Genomic DNA, 26,999 nt, shown 5'->3' on the forward strand with positions numbered 1-26,999 from the left:
GGGGGACATTTTCCATTTCTGAGGGTCGCCTAAGCATAGGGAAAATTTCAAACTGAACTAAAATTTTAAACATTTAATGAAATAGCAACAAGTTACATTGTAAGGTGGCATACTTCTTTTTATCTTTCTCTGTAAACTCTTAACTGTATGATTCTCTTACAACCAGCAGCTGATCATGGCCACTAAAATAATTAAGAAAGTGACTATTTGTAAAAGAACAAGACCAACAACTCTGTTGTGCCATTATCATTTTAACAATATCATATTTGTTCTTGCTTCCACATTTCATTGCAGATCCTTCTTAGTTAATTAACATCTTACATGTACATGTATAATAGCAGTATTTCACGATTTCAAAATTCTCCTGTTCTTTATAGCCCACTCTTCAAGGGCTAATGAAAAATCAAAGTCCACAGAAGGTGGCCCCTCGATGTCTATGGTCATAAGTACATCTAACCTGTTGGCTTTTAGTCTGTTTCTCAATGCATTTTTAATCCTGTTTTGGGCACTGAAGCCTCTCTCACAACAATTTCGGGGGAAAAAGCCGCAATTTTGAACATTTTGTCAAAGTATCCTGAATTGGATGAAACACTACTAAAGTGGTTTTGGGAGAAGAAGAGTCAGGATAAGTCTAAAAGTCTTTTATTTTGAATCACAATTTTGTAGTTTAAAAAAACAACGCTTTACTTAGCCGATTTCTGTCAGATCGTGTTGCAATGTTTACACAAGCCGTGGGAATGACTGCTTCTGATTGGTCAGTTTCCGATGTTGTCAAAATGAGACAAAACAAACATCTAAATTTTGCTTCTCTTATCTTTCACAAAAATTGCTGTTAGCGTATTAATTCTGCGGCTAAAACCAAATTGTTTATTGAAAAATTGTGCCGTTTATAGTCGAATTTATGTTGAATTTCAACTCTTGCAATTTTTTTTTTTGGGCACAAATACTTCAGTAAAATTTGTCGCAAAAATCGCTCGCTTTTTTAGGGGACAAATTGACCCCTGAATCATTTTTGGACGGGAAATTTAAAATTTTATTGCGGGATTGGCGCAATGGCGCGGCCTGGCTCAAACCCTGAATTTCTATGTGTTGACGGTGAAGTGTGTTAACAAGTTTTTAGTGTTTCGAGCTGTGGTACAGAGTTGTAGATAAAAGCCGGCAGCCGGCGAAGTACGCCAGCTTCTCTGCAAGGTTTCGCCGGCTACTTTCACTGCTTCGAGAGCCGGTACAGAGATGTTTATCAGGTCTAAACTTGGGCTCAAAAAAAAAAATATTTGTGCTGCCTATCTTTTCTGAAAACATAAAAAGACTTCTGACTCAAGGTTAGCTTAAAAACGTTCTGATGGGGACTGTCTTTTTGACAAATCTTGCTGCTGTGGCAGGAGAGTACGAATGATATGACATTTTGTCCGCCATATTGGATCTCGAGGTATGAATACCGTTTACCATTTGCCTTTAAAAAAGCTCCGGCTACCTAAAACCTTAAAGAAAACCCCATGGTATTTATAAAGGTCCTCACTATAAGATTTCGTGTGTAGATTTTGGGATTTGGAACTTTTGGTTGTAAAATTCTGATGAAAAACTTTGGCATTTGAACATACCCTAATCTTCTCTTTGATTCTCAAACATCTCCTTCTCTTGTCCCCACCTAGTGAGTAAAGTTGATTATGTTACAAGTGCATATGTGTGTGAAAGGAATATTATTCTGTCTCCCCTTAGGGATTGGGTTCGTAATACTTGTTTAGAAGATTTTCAGATATCCATTAATTGTATCTTTGTTACACATAATTGCCTAAAGGTCTGGATAGGACCTATATAACGAATTTAAGAAAATAAACGACACTTTTTAATTACATGTTTCGACAGTTCTTCTGTCATCTTCAGTTCTGATTTATACAAAGTACAAAGTTGAATTTAAATTGTATAAGAAAATGCTAATCACAAAAAACAAACAAGTGACAGAACAATGTAAGCAATTACAATCAAAGTTAGCTATGAGCTCTCCCACATTCCTGTTCTTGCTAATCTCTTTATAGGACATCATGGAAAGTTATGGTTGGAAAATTGGCAATACTCTGTGGTATTATTTTACTACCATTATGTTGACAATACATTTTGTTTATTTCATTCAGAAAATCATGTGCAATTATTCTTCAACTACATAGACTCCAGACTCCAGGCACCCCAACTTTAGGTTCATTAAGGAAAAAGAAATAGATCATAAAATACCATTCCTAGATGTTTTAATCAACAATGAAACCCATTTTCCTGTCACAAGTGTTTACTGGAAGAAATCCTGTTGACTGATGATTTTAGCTTTATACCTTATCCTTATAAACTGGGTCTTATTTGTACTCTTGTTGCTAGAGCCTACAAGATCAACAACACATGGTTGGATTTCTACGAAGATATAAAGAAACTTGCAGAAATCCTCAAAAATATCTTTTTCCAGTCCATTTAGTTGAAGGGGTTGTCAATCAGTACTTCACACTGAGAAGAAATAAGTTCAATCCTAAGGTCTCTGTTTCAGACGCTACACCTGCCATTTATTTCAAATTACCTTACATTGGCCCATTTTCTGTTGATATATAGGTAATATGTTTGGTGAGAAAGACCCTATCCCTTTCACATATGTGTATGGGCACTTGTTCAGTGATAGAACCTCTCACATTTGCAAACATTTGCATAATTCTCCACAATGTGACCAATCAGCATTTTCTTAAATATAACTTTGTAGGATGTTATTAAAAAGTGTCACTTATTTTTTATACATACTTATTGTAACAGCTGTAAAACAAAACTAGTGTAGCCAGGTGTTTTGCAGGAGTAGTGGAGTATGAATCTCGTTTTATATAACATTGCCACTTTATAAACTTATTGTTAGTTGTTGCAAGTTCAACCTTTTGGCCAAATTTCAGAACTAGACTCTTAACTGCCATTAATTCAGATCAACTGAGTTGATAACATAAATTGGCCTCTGTAAAGAGTTTGAAAGCTGATGTTTTGAGCACTATACCTTTGTCAGAGCTCTTTAGAAAGCAGCATGTGTGATTTTCCGATTTGATCAGTAAAGGTACATGTACCTGCACCACCCACACAGCATGCAATATGCACTGTTACAATATATGTTGACGTTATAATCAGTATACTAGGTTATCACATGATTTTGAGTGCAATTTGGAATAAATAAGCATGAGTTAATTTTTTCAAAGACTAACAAAATTGTAGGAGCCCTTAGGGCAGGTGCAATTTTTGGTCTTTGAAAAAATTTACTAGTGCTTATTTATTCCAAATTGCACAAGAAAAATCACTTGATTACCTGTTAATAATATACATGAAAAAAAGAGAGATAGCTTATCATAATTATGCAGAGGCAAACCACTGGCATCAGGTGCAAAATAATTTATTCAAACCCTGCGTTCAGTCAAAACAACCGCGTGCAATCAAAACATCAATCTACAATGATATTTTCACATCTTTAAGGTGCAAAAAAGTTCAAAGTCTGGCTTAACAGTTCAAGGAATTGTTCAGTCTGGTTTGTTACTTCTTTAAACTGAATGAACCCTCTTCTGCATTGAATTACCTAAAAACTGCATTTATTTAAACCAATCAGAATTGAGTAATTTTTTTTTGTCTCTTATTATTACAAAAATTATGGTTCAGTAAATACATTCATGATTATGTTCAAAATGCTTTTATTATATTAATTATCATAGATTCATTAAAATATTAACAAAGTTAGTTAATGTCATCCCGCAAAAGTTAATCTGGTCTGCCAATGGTGGGAGAGCAATACAGGAAGATAGTACAAGCCTTTAAATAATCCATAAAACGCAATACACACACACAAAAAAAAACATGATGAGAATTCAGTTTTATACAAGTTTAAAGCAAATGTTATCTGGCCAAATTTCTGTCAGTCATGTCTTAACTCCAATAATCTTTCCTGTCTTAATTTGTGTTTCACCCTTTAACCCCTAAGAGTGACTAGCATCTAATTTCTCCTTACAATATTACCACTGAATCATATTAAGGTCATGAGAATATAGGAAATGATCACCAACTTAAGAAACTCTTGAATGTTAGACAAATTCTCCTTGTCAGCACCTTAGGAAATGTATAAAGAACAGTACTGAGAAAATGAATACTGATGTCAGGGTGTAAAGGGTTAATTTAGGTTTAACTCCTGATCTTTCCTTTATCCTTTTGTTACCCATAGCAGTATGAAACAAACTCAATTGGGATTGGCAGGATCCCGCCCATATCCCGCCTGACATTTTACCTGGGTGTATGTGTTGCTGTCAATAAAATGCCATTCTCAAATGCATGAATAATGCAAATATAATGTAATTTATATTATTTGAAGACAATCATATAATTTGCAAATAAGCTGGCTTTTTATTAAGAATTTCAAGCATAATGGGGGCAAAAGGAAAGAAAGTTTCAAAACATTATAAAACTGTACAGGTTTAAAATTAGCCAGAGGTGAGATAAAGCGAATATAGAAATTGCAAAATACTCATCCCCTCAGTTGTTAGTTCAATTTTTTAATCTAATCTACCCTCTATAGTTAGCTAAGAAGTTAACCCAATGGCAGTATTCTCTAGCTGTATAATACAAATTGATGTAATAAATTACAACAAAAATTATCATCAAGTAGATGATTATGTTTTAAATGCTCTTATTATATTAGTTGTCATAGACTGATAAACAGAATTTCAAGGTTCTTTATTCCTTTTTCAATCTAGAACAATTCTTTTTGATCTGCTGACAAATTTGAATAGTTGCAGTAATTAAATAATATATGTGTCTTTCCTTTCAAGACTCCATATTCATCAATAGTTGTTGTCTGAAAAAAATTCCTCATTTACTTTTCCTTCTATTAATCCACTCTCAGGAACTAACGTTGTGGCAATTCCAAATCTAGCAGAAGACGAAAGAAATGTTAGCACACTGAGAGTCACCAGGTTTTTAAATGTTGTGCTTTAAGAGTGCAATGGGGAATAATGTGAAGACTTCCCAGTGCAACTATTAGAACCTTGCATACTGGCTAAACAATTGATTAGGACATTGAAGCACAGACATTTTTGAGGCATGAGCGGTTGCTTGAAATTGAAGAATGAGAAGATAGAAAACATCAATTACATCGAGCATTTTTTATATTTTACTCCAAATGTTAAAGACTAAAAATTAAAGAGTTTAATTGGCACAGAGTGTCAAAAGGTGATATTAAGTTCCATAGATTAAGAAGGTTAAAAGGTTGATTGGTTGATGTAATACATAGCAGAAGTATAAGCGTATTTATATACAATCACTATACGCATCTCAAAATTATCTGTGCTCCATATCCAACCTGTCAATCGTCCGTTAAGCTGTCAATTACCAAAGGTTTATTTCCAGAAGTCTTTGATTCTTGGTTCAATAAAGATTTAAGTACCTATACAGATGCTTACTTCTTCATAGGTAATGAAAATAATCTAAAATACTCTTATCAGGTGGTCAGTAGCTAAAACTGTCTTGTATTACATAGGGTCATCAATGATTTTGAAAACTTGCAATAGTGAACACTTCTCAAGTATCTTATACATTTACCTTCAATTAACACAAGGGAGGACTTTTGCTGATGAGCACCAACATTTAACAGATCTCCTGTGCTTGTTTCCAGTGAAGGATTGAAATAGGCTCCCCTACAATCAGTGTTGTCATCAGGCTTTAAGGATGATGGACTCTCCTCTGTGTTGACCTCAGAAGAATCGTACGGGGAAGGTCCAATCAGGGAGAGCAATACGGGAAGATAGCACAGGCCATGGAATAATCCATAAAATACAACACAAAAAAACACCTGATGATCAATAAGAATAGTCCATTTTACAGTTGTGTACTTGGTTGCCAAGCCTTTGAACAGGAGGCTAAGGGTGACCTTGTTATGATACAAACCATGCTGCTTTTCAAATGTAAATGACTTTTTTATCATGCTAACTAGATACTGGTCTCCCTCGCAACGTAGTCAACTTCAGCCTCACTTCGAATCAAAGGCTTGGTAACTAAGTATACAATTGTGAAATGGCAAATTGGTGAATTCAAGTTTGAGGCTAAGGTTGTCTGGCAGAATTGCTATAGTGTGTCTTACCTCCAAAGATCTCTACTGTGGCCTATGAAACTTACACAACCTTTTCAACCATCAGATGCAAACGGAAACCAACTGTGACTTGGTCGCTAGCATTCACTTTGTTGCATAAGAAAGTTTGCTCTTTTTTGCTCCAAGCCATCATTGGCTACTTTTGATCTTTTTTAAGCTCTGATTACGGGATTAAGTCGAAAAACGCTCTAATTGAAAGTTATTACTTTGATTTCTTACCTTAAAGAAAGTCAATGTCGCATAAGAATTGGAATACACCAGAAGGCCAACAGCTATGTATGTACTAAAGCCGCCATTCCAAACCGCAGGCCCCATGTCACGCAGGGTGGTCAGCGCTCGTTCTTAAAGAAAAAAATATTAGCAAAAAAGTTCTCAAAAGTTACTGTTCGATGGACTAAGTCAGAGCAACATTATTTTATAGGCATTAGACTTCATATAGCACAATATTGACTAAACCTGTAGAAGACATGGGACACGGAAAAGTCGTTAATCAAGGTTCTTACAGGATTTTCTTGTAGTGTCTAGAGTTTGAGATATGTAATATTTTCATTATAGTGAGAAGTTATCACTTTTTTCGACAAGATTGTGGCTCACATGTGACCTAAGACACTTCTGCCTCCCTCTTTGGCTGTCATGATTTGAGTGGCAAAACGAGACAAAATTAACACTGTTCCTCTATCAGTTTAAAGTTACGCTCACAATTAACCAAAGTGAACTAACCGACCAAGATACTGACCCAATTTTTTTAACAAAAAAAATTTCACTGATGCTGTGGTTTAACCGTTTAACTCCTAAGATCTGATTCTTAATTCTCCGCTTTAGCTGCGACACATTTCCTTGTAATTTAGTGAAGAGAAATTGATGTTAGTTGGTAAGTTTGAGTATTCTCATCACCTGTTTCCTGGATAATACGGGAAGAAGAAACATGTTAACCACTTTCGAGAGTTAAACGGTAAAGGTAAAGAATCCGATCCTACCAACGCACAGACCAACGCGTCGACCAATATCGGTCGACTGTCGACCGACGCGTTGGTCGACATGTTGGCCTTAAAACGTACAAGATGCGTCGGTGGTGTGTCAGTGGTGTGTCGGTGACTTTTTTTGGGCGTTATTTATTTAAAGCAGTACTTAACCTTGCTTTTCCACATTTAAATGTAATCTCTTGACCTTTACCTTTTGGATCTGTTTTTCTCAACTTACCTTTTCGTGTACCAGATCTTATTATGAAAGTGTGTCCAATGTGGGATGAGTAATCCACAGACAATCCAACGGCCAACACAAGGAACATGGTAGTCACAATATCAATTGTCAGACCCCAGAAATGGATTGTTCCCATTATTCCAACCTGTTTTTGAAAAGTAATGTTAAATGGCCAATGTGTTTTAAGTCCATTTGGTGACAGAAAATAGTCATAGTTGACCTCTAACAGTTAATTTAGTGTAAAAACTGAGTTGGAAACGTAAATTGGCCAAAAGAGTGTAAAGGCTGACATTTCGAGCGTTAGTCAGAGCGATTGGTTGACCTCTCAGAAACTTGTTCGACAAACAAAATAAAAGTTCTCGAATTCCTCTTAGTAACCTCTTTGTTTCAATAGCAATTAAGAATTTTCGTCATTTTATTAATACCATTTTAAGTACCTTTGTTACCCTTACTATCAAAGTCATCATCATCATTATCATTGTCAATAACAATAACCACTACTGCTTGTTATATATCCACACTCAAATATAATGACAATGTTGCAACATCGTTAACAAGACAATTTTACAACTCACCAATGTAAATCCAACACAGGAAAAGACTAAAAAGCATGTCCTCAAGCTTGATAACACAACAGGAGTGGCCACCAATACTGTTAAAAGTGCCAGGCCCATGTTTCGGTAAAGCTCCGTTGAAATAATCTAAATAAATGAAAACAAATCACTCTGCTTATACACTTAACTACTGGCATGCAAGTTTACGCAGCGATGTACCCCTGCAATTTTTCAGGAGTACAAGATGATTTAAAAATGAATTTCAAATCAACATTCGGTGTTGCCATAAAAATTAATGAAGCATTTGCCGTATAATTTAATAACAATGTCAACCATGGCTTTCCTGATATACAAAGGGCTATTCATGATATGGAAGTGATAAGTCAGTTTGACCGCCTACTTGTGTTCATGAACCTAGGCAAAAGAATTGAAGAAGTCACATTTTGAGAAATGTTAAACCCAAACTGTCGTGAGTCTTAACTGAATCTTATCATAATTAAATATATGGATAAATTTTTGAGCAGAAAGTACCAGAACCCCTGCTATTGTATATTCGCTGAACTAGAGAAGAGATTGTGGTTCATTCAACAGAAAAAAAGGGGAAAAATTGGGAGTTGCGGAGGCTGGTATTCAAAGTTTCTTTTTATGTACGGTCTGCTTGATGAAGGTGTCACTGTATGTGCAAAACACTCAGCCAAAAAGGTGTACCTTATTTGTTTCACTTGTAAAGTAATATGGTGAAAACGGAAATCCAAGGCTGTCATTTGGAAACACGGTTTTAATCTTGTCTCGTAAATTCTCCATTGCTTTCACTTCTTCTCGCGTTGAGTCCAAGTTTTTATGCCTCAAGCGTATCTGAGATGCCTATTGTGAGAGCATTTATGTGAATAATGGATAACATCCTCTTGGCTGAGAGGATGTAAAATCAACTGTAGCTGAGAGCAACGTGATAAAATGAAAACAAATGAAAATATTTATAGAGCGTCAAATCCACTAATTTTCCACGGCGCCTTACATTAAAGATTATTAAAAAGCTAAAAAAAATGGAAAGCGAAAAAATATATAGCAATAAACTAAGTTAAAAATTCTAAGATAATTAAACATCTATCATAAAAAAAATTTAAAATGTCATAAGCTTGTTTAAAAAGATACGTTTTTAAATGAATTTTAAAACTAGGCATTTGAGAATTGAGAAACGCGATATATAATCCATAATAAAACATATTCTTTCCCCTCATATGCAAATTTTTGACAAAGCAATCGCACTTGATATGTGCGACAATCTGCGAGAACAATGTACAAAGGAGATGATACCACAACTTATTCACCGTATATGATGAGCTGAATTACGCTCGCGTTTTGATTGGTTCTTACTTATGATCTATTGGAGGACGGATGCATAGATGACGTCATCACTGCTTGCATCTTGCTTCTTTCTTATAAAAAAGCAAACCGATTCCATGTCGCTGTGGGTCCATTGAGAAATAAGTCACAGAAGATGTTAAAAATGAGGTAAGACCATTAGTGGCACTCGGCTGTGCCACATGTGCTACATTTTTGTTCTCACCACATTTTGTTATCATCTGTGAGCTATAAGTGAACAGACGTATAGCAACATTGGTTAAGTATTACCAGAATCTGTAGTGGAAGCTGACCAGTCCCATTTTTTGTCCTGATATCACTCTGATAACTGAGACCAGAAGTACGAAGGAACTCGCCCAGCCATGGATAAAAACATGTCTCATTGGTGATCCTCCCTTGAAAGATAAAAACATAGATTTCACATAACACTTCTTTTACACTGTGACAAAACACATCTGTCAACAAGAATGTAAACCGACTGCTCAAAGTCCTGTTACAAATTAATCAAAACTATGACATAATTCAAGAAAAAAACCGGCCGTCAGTTATGCGTTTTCCGAGAAAAACAACAGTTAACTTGGACGTGAAATGCGCAACAAGTGCGCAACAAGTGCGCACATCATGCGTATTGTCCAATAACATAGGCATGACGTGTACACTCCCCTATTTGTGTTCAGATGGGGTTGGTGATAACCAAGAGAATATAAACTGTTAATAATCTCTTGAAATGACCAATCACGTTCGAAAATCTTGCTATAATTTTAATTTTTTTTATAATCAATTTTTTCTATCTGTGGCTCATAGTAAATGACTGTTATCTGTTTAGGAAAGTTTCATTTCCTCTGATTACTTGGATCATTCTTTAACTTTCAATATGTCATATGCTTACTTTTCTGGATAAACTTTCCTGGTTTCTTGTCAATAGCCCAGCTAACAAAGTCTTCATACCAACTGTTTATAGAACTAGAAACTATGTATTTTTTGTCACTGACTGCAATTTCGTAGACCCTGTGAAGTTTATCTTGTTCTTTAAAGTAATCGAACTTTCCTGAGGAAAGAAATGGTTAACAGATCCACATAATGCGCTTCTGTACTAGTCGTATTCATGAAATTAAAGTTAGCAGTCAAGTCCATGAGAAAATCATGAAATGAAAACTGATGTTTGTAACTGCTGTTACTGAAGTCCAATTGCGAAACTAAAAACCTCTTCTGGCGGGAACGGCTTTTTCAAATAAAATAAACGCAAAATGGGATAAAGTGATCCTCAACTCACAAAGTTTTTTTTCTTACTTGCGACCATGTTTAAGCTAAGAAAAACTTGATCTAACATCAAGGCAAATGTAGCAGATCATAATAAGAAGCACTTTACTGTAATGTTCTCTTGGAATTTTTTAAGAGAAAATAGAAGTAAATTTTTAAAAACCCCTTGCTAAGCGTACCTGTATATATCTTCACTGGGGCCCCGTTTACTGGAAAATACTGCAATGTGAGAACAAAAAATTTTGCGATTATTCCAATTGAAAACAATGATCGGAAAGAATTGCTTGAGAACATTCCACAACTCTCGAAAGACAAACCTCGAGACCAATTTTCAATTACAAAGTTAACTAAAGGAAGGAAATAGGTGGGAAGTGAAAAAAGGAAGAAAAAAAACATGTTGAGACAACATTTTACTTTGAGCTAAACGTAGCTCACACCTCCTAATTATCTTAAACACGCCTACCTCCTCCCGCACCTCTCCTACTGTAAGCTTAACCCGTGTAGCCGTACCCTCCCCCCCCCCCCGCCTAAAGTGAACAGAAGCGATTCTGTTTCACCTTTCGGGGCAGGGTACAGCTACACGTTGGCTCTGTAAGCTAAGCAACGCTGATTTTAAGGCAGGGGAACTGAGGTTTCCCAAATAATGTGATACAGAGGGGAGAAAAGTAATGACAGAAAATGTAGAGACAGTTTTATCCAAGATTGCGAGTTTACCTTCCTGTTGGTAAACGTATACTTGTAGGACATAGAGTCAGGAGGCAAAAAGCGGTTCTGATCGAAGGACAGCTTTAGCATAATTGCTCCATAGAGGTTAAAACCAAACAGGGCTCCTGTTATGATGATCACAATAACCTTCCCAGGAAGAGACAGCATAGCTGCTCCAATCTTGTCTATGCTCGTTTTGAGAAAATCTTTTTTTGCAAGGGAGCTCTCTCGATAGTTATCTGGTAACGTTATGCAACAGCAGCAAAAGCCATCCCTTTTTTTCTTTTGCCTGTATCAACAAGAAAACAGGAATAGTTTTTAGTCAGTTCTGGATGAAATGTTCGAGCCTAAGGGAGGTATTAAGAATGTATTTCAACAAAATAAAAGAGAGAGAAGAGGACGATGGCACAAGAAACCAAAGTCTAGGTATCCCTAATTTGACTGATAGTCCATCGGTCTACAGTGCTGTTAATGCAGAGCTTACGAATGTACAATGTTTTCTGGACCGGTGTCACAAGCGGAGATACATATCTAGGGCGGTTAACATCTTTAGTGTATCAAAAAATCAGGATAGGAAAATATTCGACAAGGTAAAACATCAAGAGAAACATCCTCTGAGAAACCTGATACGTAAACTAAAGGTCACAGAGTACAATCTAGAACAAAAATTTAGTCACCTGCCAAAATTAAACACGGATCGAGAGAAGAACTCCTATTTCAATCACCTAATTTTTAAATATGACCTAGCTTTGTAACTGGTATTTTGTTAATATTTAAAAATAATGAGCTTTGTAATTAGTACGTACAATGTAACTTAGTTCTAAATTGGAAGTTTTGTAACATAATATATGTATTACTACAAGAATATTATAAAGATAATTCAGACCGAAAAAAAATTGCAAATTGCCGAAAAGCGGATAAGGTAAAGATGAAAGCATGATTAATTTTACGTATGGGTATGATTGATTAAAATGATTGCATATTTTCTCTTGACCAAATAACAAGCATTATTGCCCCTTACATATGACATGAATGTTGGTTGTTCCTTAACGATCACGTAAGGATGATCAGCTCAAAAGATATTATCTTGGGAAAAGCACCTTGTAAGTGATACAGTAATAATTTGCAATTTGAAAAAAGTGAAGAAGCTCATCCAAATGTTCGGAAGGTAAATGTACAGGTTCCGGTTGTTCGAAGATTGGATATCGCTACCCACTGGATAAATCTCTACCCGGTGGACAACGTAGTGCGTTCTGTTATCACTTATCCAACGGATAAATCGCTATCCGGTGGTTTTGCTATCACTAATCCACCGGATAGCGATTTATCCGTTGGATAGCGTTGTCCGCTCCTCTATCAGGATAACTTGGCTCAAACCTTTAAAGGGTGAAGTTAAACTATTTTCTTTACGGGGCTTGTTTCAACGTTAGCAAATCTGATTTCACTAACTTAACGTGAGAGATAACAATTACGACCAGAATGTTACCTGCGCGCGTCGATCGCCAATAACGCTGTGAACAAAGTAGCTTGAAGGATGAAGTCTGCCAAAACACCTATTTTAATACATACAAAAGTTACAAACGGTATGGGTCAATCTTTTCGTGCCCCATTGAGCAAAATATCTCTGGGATGTTGAGGTATACGTCATCTTACTCTTTTTATGAAGAGCTAAAGGTTCTTAAAAATTGAAAGGTGAAAATGTTAGTAGTTCTAGGTAGCCATTTGACCTGCTTTCAGGTATGGAAAGTTAAAAAGAGTGTGATGATCACTTGACGTACATGTTCACTAATTTATATAAGGTGCCGATGTAGGATCTTGCTTATTTACCTGGTCGATTCCTTATCCAATCCCCTGAGTATGAGTAAAATAACTTACCTATTGCCGCATAAATACAGAATGATCTCAGTGCTGGTAAAATCTGCAGTAATGTAACAAAATCACGGTCATGTGCGACATTGAAACATGGAGGTTTAAAAGACAAGAAGAAAAGGTGTGGACATTGCAAAAGTAAAAAATACAATGGATTACGAAAACCGACGGTAGAAGTTCGCTCAATCTCTTCTTAAAGTAGAACCTGGAGAAATTTCATTCCGCACATTCATTAGCTTATTGAATTGTGATTTAGAACATATGAGAGGCTTTTAAAAAAGTCGACTGATAAGGAGAAGAGTATCGTGTCATTTTCCCTTGGCATTTACGTCCCTCCCAACCCACCCCCCTCCTGAAGGAGCGTTGAATTACATCCCTTAAAATAGCTGCAAAGCAGACCAGGAAAAACCAGACCAATTAAAACTACAAATACCTTAAATACATTTTAGTACAAACCGTAGTTGATCCTATAAGAAAGGCAAGAAAATCCGTCAAAGTTGTGATGGTGATTGAGCATCCCTGAAACAAGACAGCGACATAGTATGGCTGAATTGATGCAATCATGCGCAACTCGGCACTGATTGAATTAGGAACTGCTTCCTGACTCTACGTAACGCACAGTTTTTATCTTTTTTATCTCATTTTTCAATACCTTTGGTTTTATTCGCGCGCCCTGATTGTTTGAAAGAAGAGTGCACCAAGTTTGTTGATCACTCTTCCGCGACTCGTAATTTACAAACTTTCCGTTCATCATTCCACTCGGGCCATTATACCGTAAACCAATAGAAAGTGTACATTACTATTCAAAAAATTTGTTGCAGGATTTCAACCTCTTACAACTTACAGCATGTTTCAGAGCAAGTCCAATTCGTTCTTGTATCGGTTGAGTCTGACATATTTCTGGTGTTAAGTTGCTCCAAGCTTGAACGATCACAAACATGTCATCTACTCCAATACCTGCGAACAAACATTCTAACCTTTTCACACCTAATATCTCAATATCAATTGTATTCAATGTCTCCCGTCCACTTCCTATCATTTAAGCTCACCCATTGAGTTGATACTTTTCGTTTCTCGAATCACTTTTTTGTTTGAAAATGTACAGATATCGTTAAGGTAAATTCCTTTTTTTTCACTCTTGGGAGTGAAAAGGCCTAAAGAAATACTTCACCAACATAATTTTATATGAATTAAACCATTGAGAAACGAAGAGAAATTCATGCAGCTTGAGATTTTGTTGCTCTTCACCCATATCTTTTTTAAACTAACCATCAGTGTTGAGCTCGCCATCAAAATTGATCATTGTTTATCCACATGCCACCGTTCACATTTAGCTACACTTACCAAGTAAAAGGAAAGGTAATGTAGAATGAATTGGACCGTAGAAAATTCCACATGCACTTGCTATTCCAAATGACACACCGATGGATAAACCAACGCAAAGAACCCCAAAGATCGCCAGCCAAACCTGTATGTAGGTTATGAGGAAATGAATTAAAGATTGTTTTAGAAATTCCATCGTATTGGAGACCCTATTAAGAGGATGTTAGCTTTCTTTTGAACTACAAAATTGGCTAAGGGACCCAAAAAGTTTTCCTCCGAATGTTGCCTCCTTTTCACACAGCGGAAAATAGTTTTTCTAATCGAATTCACTTTCTTTTACACTGCTCCATTAAAAACCTTGAACCATCAGACCCCTGAGATTGACTGGCATCTAATTTCTCCTTATAATATCATCCTTGAATCACACTTTGACATCGCGAGACTTAAGGAAATGATCATCAACTCAAGAAGCTCTTGATTGTTTAACAAATTCTCCTTGTCAGCACCTTAGGAAATGTATAGAGAACAGTATGGAGAATATGCATACTGATGTTAGGGTTGAAAGGGTTAATTATCCTTATCATCAATTTGGGTACCCCGTCCAGAGGATCTAACCGGATTTGTACCATATTTAAAGCGTGCCTAAGATGAGAGACAGAAAGGATGAAACACTTACCTTGGTATTCATGCGACTGAAATTTCCCAACATTACAGAAACATAAAAAATAACAAGGATGTATCCACAAGAAAGCAGAACAATGTCGTCTTGTATACTTTTGTCTGCATCTTCTCTATATCTACAAGGCACGAGAAGAGGAGAGTCCTACAGAGTGTTATTAAAGCCTCATATACGGTCTGATAGAAAATACCACACAGGTAAATAGAGCTTTTCACGCATGCTGATTGGTTGGCTCGAAAGTGATCAGCCAGCGGTAATCATCTTTGAGCGACCGAGTTAAAATTTGACCACGTTTTGGTATATTGAAAGGAGGAATTTAATTGATAACTTATGATGTACCAGACAACAGGGAAAACTTGCAACTTTTGGCAACAAGTTTGAAAAAATCATACCTAACTTCTGTCATGTAGTAAAGCTTCGCATTAGTTGTTTTAGTCGTGTCCATCAGTTTATTGAACTCTTTTTCCCATTTCTCGACCACCTTATCCTCCTGTAAATAAATATTTCGACTTTATCACACCTTTTGTTGTTCATTTAAGGAAAGTATAGATATACCGGTGTGAGTAGTTTGACTGATAGGGTGGACCTACATAAGTTCATTTACCACTTACAGAACGTAATGTTTGTGAAAATTTTTCATTTATTAGTGGAACGTGGATGTTTATGTAAAACTCTATAATGTTCGGCAATTGGCCCAAATGTTTCTAAGTTATTTTCATGGACTTTAATTGAGTCTTGTGCAAATGAGAGTACCCAGGAGCTGATCCATGTCAAATTCTGTAGACGCTTGTCTGTTAAAGTTAATGCTATCGAATGTTACTGTGCGTACTAAAATCGTTAATGATTCTACTTTTGTCTAAATGAATGATCTTTAGTGTAAATGAGAATAGTGCCGCGCTGTTGAATAAACTATTCGCACAAATGAAGGTATATTTTCTGCTGATGAACAGCAAAAGGTTTAATCTTTAATTACCTGTTCTTGAAATTTAAGGGGATAAAAGTTAAATCAACAGGGGTACGAGACTAACGGAAAATAATGGTTATGCGTTTTGTAATGACTTTAGTACGTCTGTATTTCTCACCACTCATAACAAAGAAGTGTATAATTACCCACCAAACGTCCTTCCTTCGCATTTAGTTTTGGATTGAATTTGATTCCAAACAAAAGAGATGTAGCTTCTGCAGCAACCACGTGTCCTGTCGAGTTCCTCTTGATTCCCCCGATGCACTTTGATAAATCAAACTTTTTTCTGGTCATTGGACTACAAAATTACGAAGAAAAAATAAGAGAAAGAGAGTAAAACTCTTTAGAAGAAAACTTCATACTTGAAAAATATACAAGCGTGAACAAAGTAGTTCTAAAATCGCAATATCAACTGAAACCTACGTTTCGGTATGAAAAATCTCACTTTTTTCCAAATTTTCCTTGATCGCGAATTATTCTTTTCAGTGACTGCGATGTTCAACAAACTGTTGTTAGTTATTAAATCCAAAATTGCCCTCAGATATCGACATTGATTATTGGCTCATAACTCAACAATATGAGTTTGATAATTTGTCAACATAAAATAGATCTGCTTGCAATCACAGAGATATAGCTAAACACAAATGACGATGCAGTAAGAAATTAGTTATGTCTATGCTTTGCGACCATCCACGAACTGATCGCACTGGTGGAGGAACAGCTCTTCTTCACTGAGACTCACTTCAAGTGAAAAAGATAACTGCTGGCGGAAAAAAATCTACTGAGTTTTCTGAGTTGATTGTTCAGCAGCCATCCTCTCATAATCTCCGCGTCATCATACTCTATCGACCATCTTATTGCGATGTGCACAAGGTTCCCATCAGCACATTCTTTTCGGAGCTCGCTGATTATTTCGAGTCTATAGTATTGTGCCAGGAGCAGTTCTCAATATCTATTAACATTCATGTGGATAATGCAGTGGACACTGACGCCATACAACTGATCGATTTACTCCTTGAACGAGGACTTGACTATTTCTGAGTTGTGTCTGAATCCATCTTATGATTTACAGGAACTTGTTTCAGCTTATAACAATACCCTCATGGCTGCTTTAGACAAGCACGCGCCGTTAATGACAAGAACGATCGTTCAGAGACCTCGTGTCCCATGATTCAGTCTTTGTTCAGAAGATCGATACGATCTGCACGCAGCTTGACGCCGAGCAGCAGACTGATTTGCTTCCAGAAGATGACACTCCGACTGCAGTTATTGATGAGATTGTGCCATCATTCCCTACTTTTATGATGCCGTCAGTTTGAGATATTAAACAGCTTATCCAGAACGTATCCCTCAAATCCTGCCCTCTTGACCCTATGTCATCCACACTGGCTAGCAAATGTGAGGATCTCCTCCCAGTTCTCACAAAAATCATCAACAACTCATTGTATTCCGGGCTTTTTCCTGACATTTGGAAAGAGGCTCTAGTTTTTCCAATGTTAAAGAAACACGGTCTTGATGCCATCTATAAGAGCTTCCGTCCCGTAAGCAAAAAGATATGAAAAAGCCTCTGTCATAACTAAGTGGTGTTTTTCTTAAAATAAGTTTAAAAATTCTACTAGATCCTGCGATCTCCCTTGTTATAAAATATTGAACAAATAAATAAGATGAACCTCCTGTAGCCACCAAAATCACAATGAAAAGAAAGCTCTCCAGAAGACGGAAAACACGGCGACGTCAGGTCTGCACGAGTAAGCTGGAGTGGCTTTGTAGACATAATCAGCCATAACATTAACGTAACGACTCCCCCAAAACAAACCCGGGGTAGAAACAATTACACGGTAGTCAAGAGAAATTATGCCGAAATATGACGTAGGAACTTGCGGAGAATGATTAAACATTACACATTTTATTTAGATTGCTCTATTTTTCCCATGTCAATAAAGAGTTGATTCCACCATTTCTGAGCCCCACTGATATCGATTTTTCCAGATCGATTTTTCCATGATCTTTTCATTCGCTACCTCATGCTCTCCAACTAATTTCTTGATTTGAAGATTCTCAAATAGTTGACTGCTACATAAATATGCTACGTCCTAGCACAGGTGGCCCAAGCTCACGTCTTGAGAAAAAGCCTACGATTAATTCATGAACGCGTCACGCGTTGTGTGACTCGGTGTCAAGCTACGAGAGGAACCGTTGAAAATTTGAACACGTTACAAGGAATAGTATGGGGAATGAAATATGGTCGATTTATAACGATAAATATTTCGAAATATGAGTATTTTACACGTAAAATCAATAACACTTACTCGCATCCTGTGTGTCCGTTGTAGTTTTCGGCGATTTCTGCTGTTTTAAGCTTACTTAACCATCTATTCCTGTCAATTTTGAACGGTTCCTCTCGTAACTTAACACCGAGTCACACAACGCGTGACGTGTTCATGAATTAATCGTTGGCTTTTGACAGGAATAACAGTGATGGTAAAGCAAGCCTAAAACGGAAGAAATCGCTAGAAACTACAACGGACACACAGGATGTGAGTAAGTGTTATTGATTTTACGTGTAAAATATTCATATTTCGAAATATTTATCGTTGTAAATCGACCATATTTCGTTCCCCATACTATTCCTTATAACGTGTTCAAATTTTCAACGGTTCATGAATTAAGAGGCGATCTCTGTAAGAGCGGTCCATGGCATTTCGCATCGGAAAAAAGTTTTCCCTCAAACTTTGCCCAATAAACTATTTTTGGTAACAAGTAAATAAAACCACATTAGTTTTTGGAAATACCTCAAAATAAAATTTTTAGAGCTCTCAAAAGTCATAGCTGCAAAAGGCCCTTTTTTGACCTCTTGCGACATCGAAAATTTCAAATGTTGAATAGCCCGGTCCTCGTATCACACCGCATGCAACAAAAAATATTTTGTATTCTTAAAGTGTGTGATATATAAGGTGTATAAAATGCATTTCAATATTGATATTCGTTTATTCAGAGGCTCGTCATAATTTATTTAAAAACACTCGTTGGACAGCTTTCTGAAATTGGTTAAAAGTACTCTTTCTTTCTCGATTGATATTGCTCAAGTCCAGACCAGACCATTAAAAACTCCGCTTGATTTCTGCTAATAAGATGTTTGGCTGCAGAAAAATACAAAAACATCTTGCACTTATTGATTTTCTTCGCCGAGGTGACTTCGAACTGTTAGCGATATTGCAAGCGTGACAGTCGATTATGCAAATTAGTTCATTGAGCAAACTCCAACCGTTTTATGTGTATTTCCAAAAACTAATGTGGTTTTATTTACTTGTTACCAAAGATAGTTTATTGGGTAAAGTTTGAGGGAAAACTTTTTTCCGATGCGAAATGCCCTGGACCGCTCTTACAGAGATCGCCTCTTAATCGTTGGCTTTTTCTCGAGACGTGAGCTTGGGCCGCCTTTGGTCCTAGCTTCTCAACATAGAAAGCTTTTTTTCTTTTTGGGTAATGTTGCGGTTGCGAAAGTTTCACAGAGAGATAATTTGCATAGTAATCATTCCAAACATAACAAACATTGATAGCAGGGTGGTAACTTCACATAATTCCATAAACTGCACTTTCGATTTTGACTGAATTTATGAATTTTATCGAGGTACTGTTTTGTCCTCAATTAGTTCTGTTCTATTTGAATCCTCAAGTTATCGTGACATGTTAATCTGTCTCTTTGTTCTTCCGATATGCTACATAGTTCACTAAAGAGCCGGGGTAAATAATGAAAAGCTCTATTCAGAACAGAAAGTCAGGACTAGCTTGTGTTTTATTCCGGCTGTGAAGCCAGCCGGCCATAAACTAAGGTAAAAATCCTGGGGGTAGTTATACGTAAATAGTTAAAATTTAACGAAGTTTGCTTGTAAAATGACGTGATTATCAACCTTTTGAGTTATGATTCTAAAGATCCTCACGAGTGACAGAAAAAACAGAAATTTTCATAACATACGCGTATTGGATCGAATCTGAAATGACTAGTGGAATATTAACTGCTTCCTTTTCTCCCAATGTTCCAGCTAGCGTCGCAGAAAAAAAAAAGGCGTTTCCTTTGCATCATCCTTGTTTCCCTTTTATGCGCGTGAGCCTGTCTTGATCATGTAAAATGACGTGATTATCAACCTTTTGAGTTATGATTCTAAAGATCCTCACGAGTGACAGAAACACTAGCTAAAAACAGAAATTTTCATAACATACGCGTATTGGATCGAGTCTGAAATGACTAATGGAATATTAACTGCTTCCTTTTTTCCCAATGTTCCAGCTGCACAAAGCGTCGCAGACAAAAAAAAAAGGCGTTTCCTTTGCATCATCCTAGTTTCCCTTTTAAGCGCGTGAGCATGTCTTGATTATCAAAACATTGAGATCGCGCCCATTCATTCATTAGTACACCGGCGTTCTTCTCAGTCCAGCGTGACTGGAGACTCTTTTAGTCAAAAGTTTCCAAAGTACGAAGCCATTTTCTATTGTCTAGTGAAACGAACATTTACGAAGAAGCATAAAACGCTTTGAAGTCGTTTTCGTAAGGATGAGTGTGCAGATCGGAGTTTTCTATGTGGCATACTGTTCAGTTTATAAATTGACTACAGTTCACCCTGGTGAGTTTTGAAATTGAAAGCATTGAAACCACGTACAGTGGAATTAATTTACAAAGCTAAAACGTTAACTTGTAAGATGATTTTATCAAATATGAAGATATTCTATTGTAAATTTGGATCTTTGTAGTATTTTCTCGCTTGACGTCGTACTGTGGCGTATTTCTTCTTTAATCGATAGCGACAGTCTCTTCATTTTTTTTCCCCGGGTACCTCCCGAATTTCGTTCCAAAATCAAAGTTTTCCTCTACTGAACGTATCATGAAATATTTAAAGTACAATCATGATAAATTCATGTTGCTCTTATTTTTGCGGTATTTCTTCAAGCCCATATTTACTTAATAAAAAAAAATTAGACTCTCTTGGATACTTTTAAGTCTTGCTTGTATTTTTACACTACTTCAACTTTTTTTAATCGAACAAATTTTATTTCTAATTTTGGTCAATCTAGAAAATCTGTCACTTCATAGTTGTTTGGCAATGCAAATTTTTATTACGTGGTTACTAAGTTGGTGATAGGCATCTGCGTATGCTTTCTCCATTCATAAGATATTTCATTATTCTTTTCGTAGGAGGTCAATATACTATGTTTTGTGGTGGCCTGTGTCGTGTTTCCTCGGCGCCTCAAACGTTTTTTACTGAAAGAAGTATCACCACCGTTCGCGCCAGCGCACTACATACTACAACGACATCTCCATGCATGACCCTCCGTATGAAGACTTTGGCCCTGAAGTTGCATAATTGGGAAGTTTTGCTTTGCTATGTGAGAGTGACACAGTTACAGTCTGCACGGATGTAAAATAGTTCACAGTCCTACTGGATTGATATATCAGTTATATCGAACATTTTTTCCTTAACCCTTTAACTCTTAGAAGTGATCAACATGAAACTTTCTAACTTTCTGTTATCTGGATCGCACAATATTTAGTGCTGCAATGCTATGATGAAATAGCGTAGCTCTTGGAAATTAGTGATGGAAGATGATCATGAGTGTCTTAGTAACGCGTTTATACTACCCTTTTTTTTAGGCAGTAGCTATTTATAGTACCTGTAGTGAGCTGGAAAGGTAAACATGTACGTAACTTTACTCATAAACAGGTTCGGAAACTTACTTAAGCGACGAATTTGTGAATTCCATCGATGTTTTTAATGTTGAATTTTTGGGAGTAAATCAATAAACGTAGCCATGATAAGAATTAGCATCCGTGGGTAATTGTCTAATTTTGTCTAAATTTTTACACGTAATGACGTAAAACCAAAGGCAATTGTGTCATGAACTGAAAAAGCTAAGCCAAACAATAACAACAATAATAACAGTAATGGTAAAAAATATTTGAACTCTGCTCATTTCACGTATTGGTCAGCAGAAGGCGTAATTCTGTGTCTAAAATCAAGTTTGGTAAAGTCAGGCCCAGTTACCTTTAAGGCAAATGAAAACTTTCTCAATCGTTTTAGAAAAAAAGATGTGCATGACATAAAGACTTGCATAAGTTTGATATTCACCTTATTATAACTTCTTGGTTTATCTTTTCCAAAATGTCTTCTCTTGTGAGACGATTTATTACAGCTTCATCAAAAGACCAGAGCTCCAACAAACCACTTTTTAAACAAATCGGGCCTATTCTGAAACATTTCAAACAATGTCAGTGCCCCGTTAAATTTGTCTTTTCTTTACGTTTTTGATCTGAGGTGGAAGACCTCAGACTGGCGGCAGGCACACAGTGTCTGGGGAGAACCCGACGAAATACCAAGGGGTAACCCTCCCCCCATCCTCCAAGAAGGTAAAAGTTCGGCATTTTTACCGTACATCTTGCATCTTGCATCTTCTACCTACCTGAAACATATATTCTCCCAGGAATATTTGGTCTTTTGATTAATTTTTGTTCCCCTCTCATAGACCATTAAAGCCTGTAAAAAAAAGCAATGAAATTAAAAAAAAAAATTTGTGGTACTTTAAAAATATTTATGATGTCTTATGCGGCTGGAGGTTTTTTGTAGGCTTTACGGTAGATGAGTAGTGAAGCCGGAAGGGGAACATAACTATCTTCCGTCCCAAGCCTCTCGTGGTTTCACCGCTTAATCGTCATAGCGCAGACAAAATTGCCAGGTACGCAGGTTATATCTATGATGGGTACGACAAAGCTTTCTTCGAGGAGATTCAAAGGATTACTATACATTCAAATTTATCCACGCCATTTGACTTCACCATGACTGGGGCAGTGCAGACATCTTCTGTCGAGGAATTCTCCGCCTAATTTGCAGTGGTCGACAATGACTGATTACTTACCTCTTTCATAACCTCGGGAGTAAGGACATTATCGGCCACAAGAAGCACACTAGAAACTCTCATCTGTGCCGGGAAGTTCTTTTGTATCCATAATTTGTGTCTTTGGACGGTCGAATCTTGTGGCGTCCAAAGCTTATCTACTCTATTCTCCTTTGTAAATTTGAGAACACCTAAGAGGCACACTCCGCAAGTAGCTAATGAAATAAAAATGGTGATCCATGGACTGCCGCCGACTACTTTCCCCAATCTGTTTATGTAAGCACAAATCACATATCACATATCTTTCCCCAATCTGTTTATGTAAGCACAAATCACATATCACATATCACATATTACACATAACACATCAATAAGTACGACTACCGAGATCATTTGAACATGTCAAGTCTGGTAAGACGTTAAATTGCACAACTAGCACCCCTGGCTGAGGAAGTCGGATTATGTGAAGTGCTCCAAACAATTGGACATCTTGAACTCAAACGATCTAATCATCTGCAATGATCGGTTAGAATCACGACTTTTCAGCCAGCCCGTATAAACAGTTTTGATGATACGCTTATGTCATAATGCCAGATTACCAGGGAAAAAAGATTACGCCCATACCGTGGGTCAAAGTTTAAATATGACTCAGTGCGGTTTGGGCCCAACTCAGACTCATTTTAACCCTCGCCTTGCGGCTCAGGCTAAAGTGAGTCTGAGTCGGGCCTAAAACATATTTAAACTCTATTGTTCTATTTCACTCTGAGTACTATTCTATCCCACCCATGCCTGGTGATCCCAGTTCCTGTGATTGAAAGTAAAATTGAAGTCACTCACCTATAAAAACATTTTTCTAGAGATGAGGTGATAAAGTTGCTCGCCACTCTCGGGGCTTTACAAAGTAACTCCAAGTCACGTTTCCAACGTGGCTCCACCGAAACCGTGTCTGTTTCCATCACTGAAAATCGTGTTACAAAACAGATAGGGTAAATTGGTGTGAGCCGCGGGTGAACCTTCTTTAGGTCGAGGGTTTATTTTCGTGGATCGCAAGTTTTAAATTTGAGCATATCACAATATGTTCCTCTTGTATCTTTCAATCTTGCGTATTGATTTTTTTAGAAAAACGAGCAGGGCAATAGCATAGACTTAACCCTTCCAAAACTCCCATTAGCGACCAAGAAAGAATTTCTCCTTTCAATATTAATACAATATCAAGAAGACAAGTGATGAGAATAAAGAAAATTTTAAATTTGGGTCTTATAAATTGATCCAATACCAAATTCTCCCAATTGCATGACAGACAGTAGGGAGAATTACTAATGGGATCTGGGAGTGCGTTAACCCAAAAGCCAAGGTCCTTTTCCATACGTTTGGCCATCCCCAGTTTAAAATTAAATTAAATAACGAAATATCCAGAAATGCCATCTCGTGAGCAAATTTTTTTGCTAACGTTAGTTCAGATTCTTTAATTGATGTGGAAGCATGTAATCAAGACTTCGTTTCCGATAGGAATCTTTAAAGGAATTTCCTCTGTACGCTCGCCTGTATCCAGGCCTTTTCCCTTTGCAGCCAGGCTACCCTGAACTCAACCGATTGGGTGGTTTCTTTCATTTATTTTTCGTTTTCATTTATTTGTTCATCATTTCTTACTTTGTATTTCTTTTTGTTGCGCGATCGACTGTCCCGCTTTTACGAGAGGGAGGATTATTGGAAACCAAATAATTTATGGAAATGGTCTTTTGACCTGCTGCTCCTCACTCGAGAGACGAAACCAAAAAGAAACTTTCGTTTATAAGTGGCATCCTGTTACCAAGTTGGATGATTTGTCCATACAGTTATATTGAGAGACGATAAAGAGAAATTGATGTGAAAACGTCCAACCATATTTTGGAACGGTCTGACAGAGAAAATTCTCACCGGTCGTGGCACGAATAGTCTGCCAGTGAAAATTATCCGTGCACGACTTAGAACTAAAAACTTTTCGAGTGTCTATAATTGTGTCTAGCATACAAGCATCTTTGTTTTCAATCAATTTTCAAGACTTTTGTTTGTAAAATAAGCAACTACGGTACTGATGTGGAATGGAATTCCAGAAAGAAACCGATAAACCAGATGTGGCGTTTACAGTTTCGAATGTAAAGAAAAATCCGGCTGACAACTTGGTTTCAATAAACGGTAAATATAGAAAATATACTTCCTCATGTTGCGTGGAATGCACATAGCTGTTTAATCTAAGAAGTTCATGCTGACATCAAGATGACAGTTTGTTTTCCAGAGTTCGTGCGCGAGTACTCGATCCTACCCTTAGTTTGAAACTTATACTTCCTCGTTCTGAACTTTTGAGATCTTATGTTTTCAGTCACATTTATTTTCGCCATTAAATCGTTCATAATGGTGCGCACATATCATTTCCCGTCTGTTAAGCAGCTTTATCACAATCATCAAATATCGAGGGAAAAAAAAAAGAAAATAGAGAGCTCTGCTTACGCATTTAATGTGCTCTGAAGTTTGAGACTACCGCGGATGCGATTATAGTTACCATAGAGATCATGATAAAACATGAAAGGAACTTGATAAACGCAATGAAGACATATCATTTCTAGTCTGTTAAGCAGCTTTTTCACGATCCTCAGACATCAAAAAAAAAAAAAAAAAAAAAAATCGACAGCTCTGCTTAAGTCATGAAGGGTGAGACTACCGCGTGGGCGAATGCAATTATCATGGACTTAGTGATAAAACAATGAACTCAATGAACGCAACGAAGAGGCAAAACTTAAAACAAAGAGTGCAGTAATCCAAGAGCTTATGTTTTGATAAGAGATACTCTATAGCTCAGTTGTTCGTAATACTGAGGTGTTCAACTAAATCAATTTCGACGATTTTAGTTAATTTTACGAACGCTTCACGCTTGGAATTGAAGACCGTAGACAGACAACTCACGAAACCGAGCAAATTGGTCCCTCGTTGAAGTTCATGCACTGGTCCGTTCAAAAATGTACTTTCTTCGATTTGTTTGCATGTGTATTTCTATCCGAATTTAGCTTACCACAGAAGTTGATGAAGTTATCCGTGTTAAGAAGCCCTAAGATTCAACGGAATACAACGACAGCGCGTCGCTTCACTTACTGTTCTCTTGCAAACATTTCTTTGCCCTGAAGAAAGTCCGTCGACCTTTTCCATGAACACTCAAATATAGCACACATGTTGAAGAGTTTAGGGTCCGATTTGTGATGCGAAAAAAAAAAGATCCAAGCTTGTTTCAACTTGAACTTTCTTTTGAAAGCCAAAGTAAATAAATCTTACTTAATGGATCAAACAGTCGCCAGAGCATCCATCAAAGATGATCGCTACCGTGTTATAATTTGGAATATTTTCAGGAATATTTTGGTCAAACATTTTATATGAGCTTGTTGGAGGGTTATGCGCCGGTTTTTTTTAAAGACATGCAGATACTATGGCAAAGAAAAGTTTGGTCGCGTGACAGACCGCGAGGGGTTTAAGGAAGTTTTTGTACTTTTGGAGATATGCCGCTAGGCTTTTTTTCCCCTAAATATTCGCAGAAATGGAGTCTACTCTTGTGTTCAATTAATAATGTTGTCCCTTCCTAGCCTTTCCGAAGACATTCAAGCTTTTTAGCTCTCATTACGATTGTTCTAAGATGTCAATTATTATGTATTAAGGCTCAAAAAAGAAATCGTTTTAAATCAGTGGCAAAATTAATTTGGACATTCATGTGTTATCGTCGATGTTTCTTAAAGAATAATGGCTATATCATGCAGACATCTAAATTCAGACTTACCTTGTTTCTTAAACCCGCCAAGATTGTTGCAGTCACGCTAATATTTTGCGATATGACACCCTAGCGCTTGCACTTACAGCGTAAGCAGCTAGTCGCCTCTGACCTAAGCTGTCTAATAATCATCATGCCTAAGGCGTCTACCAAAAATTAATTCAGACAGACGCGATTAGAGAATGCAAAATATGTCAAATGATCAACGTTTAAGTTTCACTAATGCTGAAGCGGTTGTCAAATGTGTTCCTGTAGAGATGTTGCGTGTA

The 26,999-nt window shown here is 36.9% G+C and overlaps 1 protein-coding gene across 3 annotated transcripts; it reads right to left on the minus strand.

Annotated features, from left to right (window-relative positions):
• Positions 1-3,374: 3,374 nt before the first annotated feature.
• On the minus strand, positions 3,375-26,879 carry LOC131771491 (NPC intracellular cholesterol transporter 1). Of its 3 annotated transcripts, none has more exons than XM_066158952.1 (23): positions 26,740-26,879; positions 23,778-23,898; positions 22,962-23,208; positions 22,509-22,582; positions 22,178-22,297; positions 16,206-16,353; positions 15,484-15,581; positions 15,089-15,209; positions 14,434-14,557; positions 13,934-14,046; positions 13,546-13,608; positions 13,096-13,138; positions 12,707-12,773; positions 11,230-11,509; positions 10,695-10,734; positions 10,145-10,303; positions 9,526-9,650; positions 8,602-8,757; positions 7,915-8,040; positions 7,340-7,484; positions 6,359-6,480; positions 5,593-5,842; positions 3,377-4,923 (listed from the first exon to the last, which is right to left on the minus strand). In XM_066158952.1, the coding sequence occupies exons 2-23, from the start codon at positions 23,894-23,896 to the stop codon at positions 4,901-4,903; spliced, it is 2,763 nt and encodes a 920-aa protein (XP_066015049.1). In that variant the 5' UTR covers positions 23,897-23,898; positions 26,740-26,879; the 3' UTR covers positions 3,377-4,900. The 3 variants fall into 3 exon arrangements, with proteins under 3 accessions (XP_066015050.1, XP_066015049.1, XP_058943279.2); XM_059087296.2 differs by lacking the exon at positions 26,740-26,879 and adding an exon at positions 26,067-26,159; XM_066158953.1 differs by lacking the exons at positions 22,178-22,297; positions 22,509-22,582; positions 22,962-23,208; positions 23,778-23,898; positions 26,740-26,879 and adding an exon at positions 16,798-16,911 and having other exon boundaries at positions 3,375-4,923.
• Between the last annotated feature and the right edge of the window lie 120 nt (positions 26,880-26,999).

The sequence above is a fragment of the Pocillopora verrucosa genome, chromosome 12 (assembly GCF_036669915.1).
Source record: "Pocillopora verrucosa isolate sample1 chromosome 12, ASM3666991v2, whole genome shotgun sequence".
Taxonomy (NCBI): domain Eukaryota; kingdom Metazoa; phylum Cnidaria; class Anthozoa; order Scleractinia; family Pocilloporidae; genus Pocillopora; species Pocillopora verrucosa.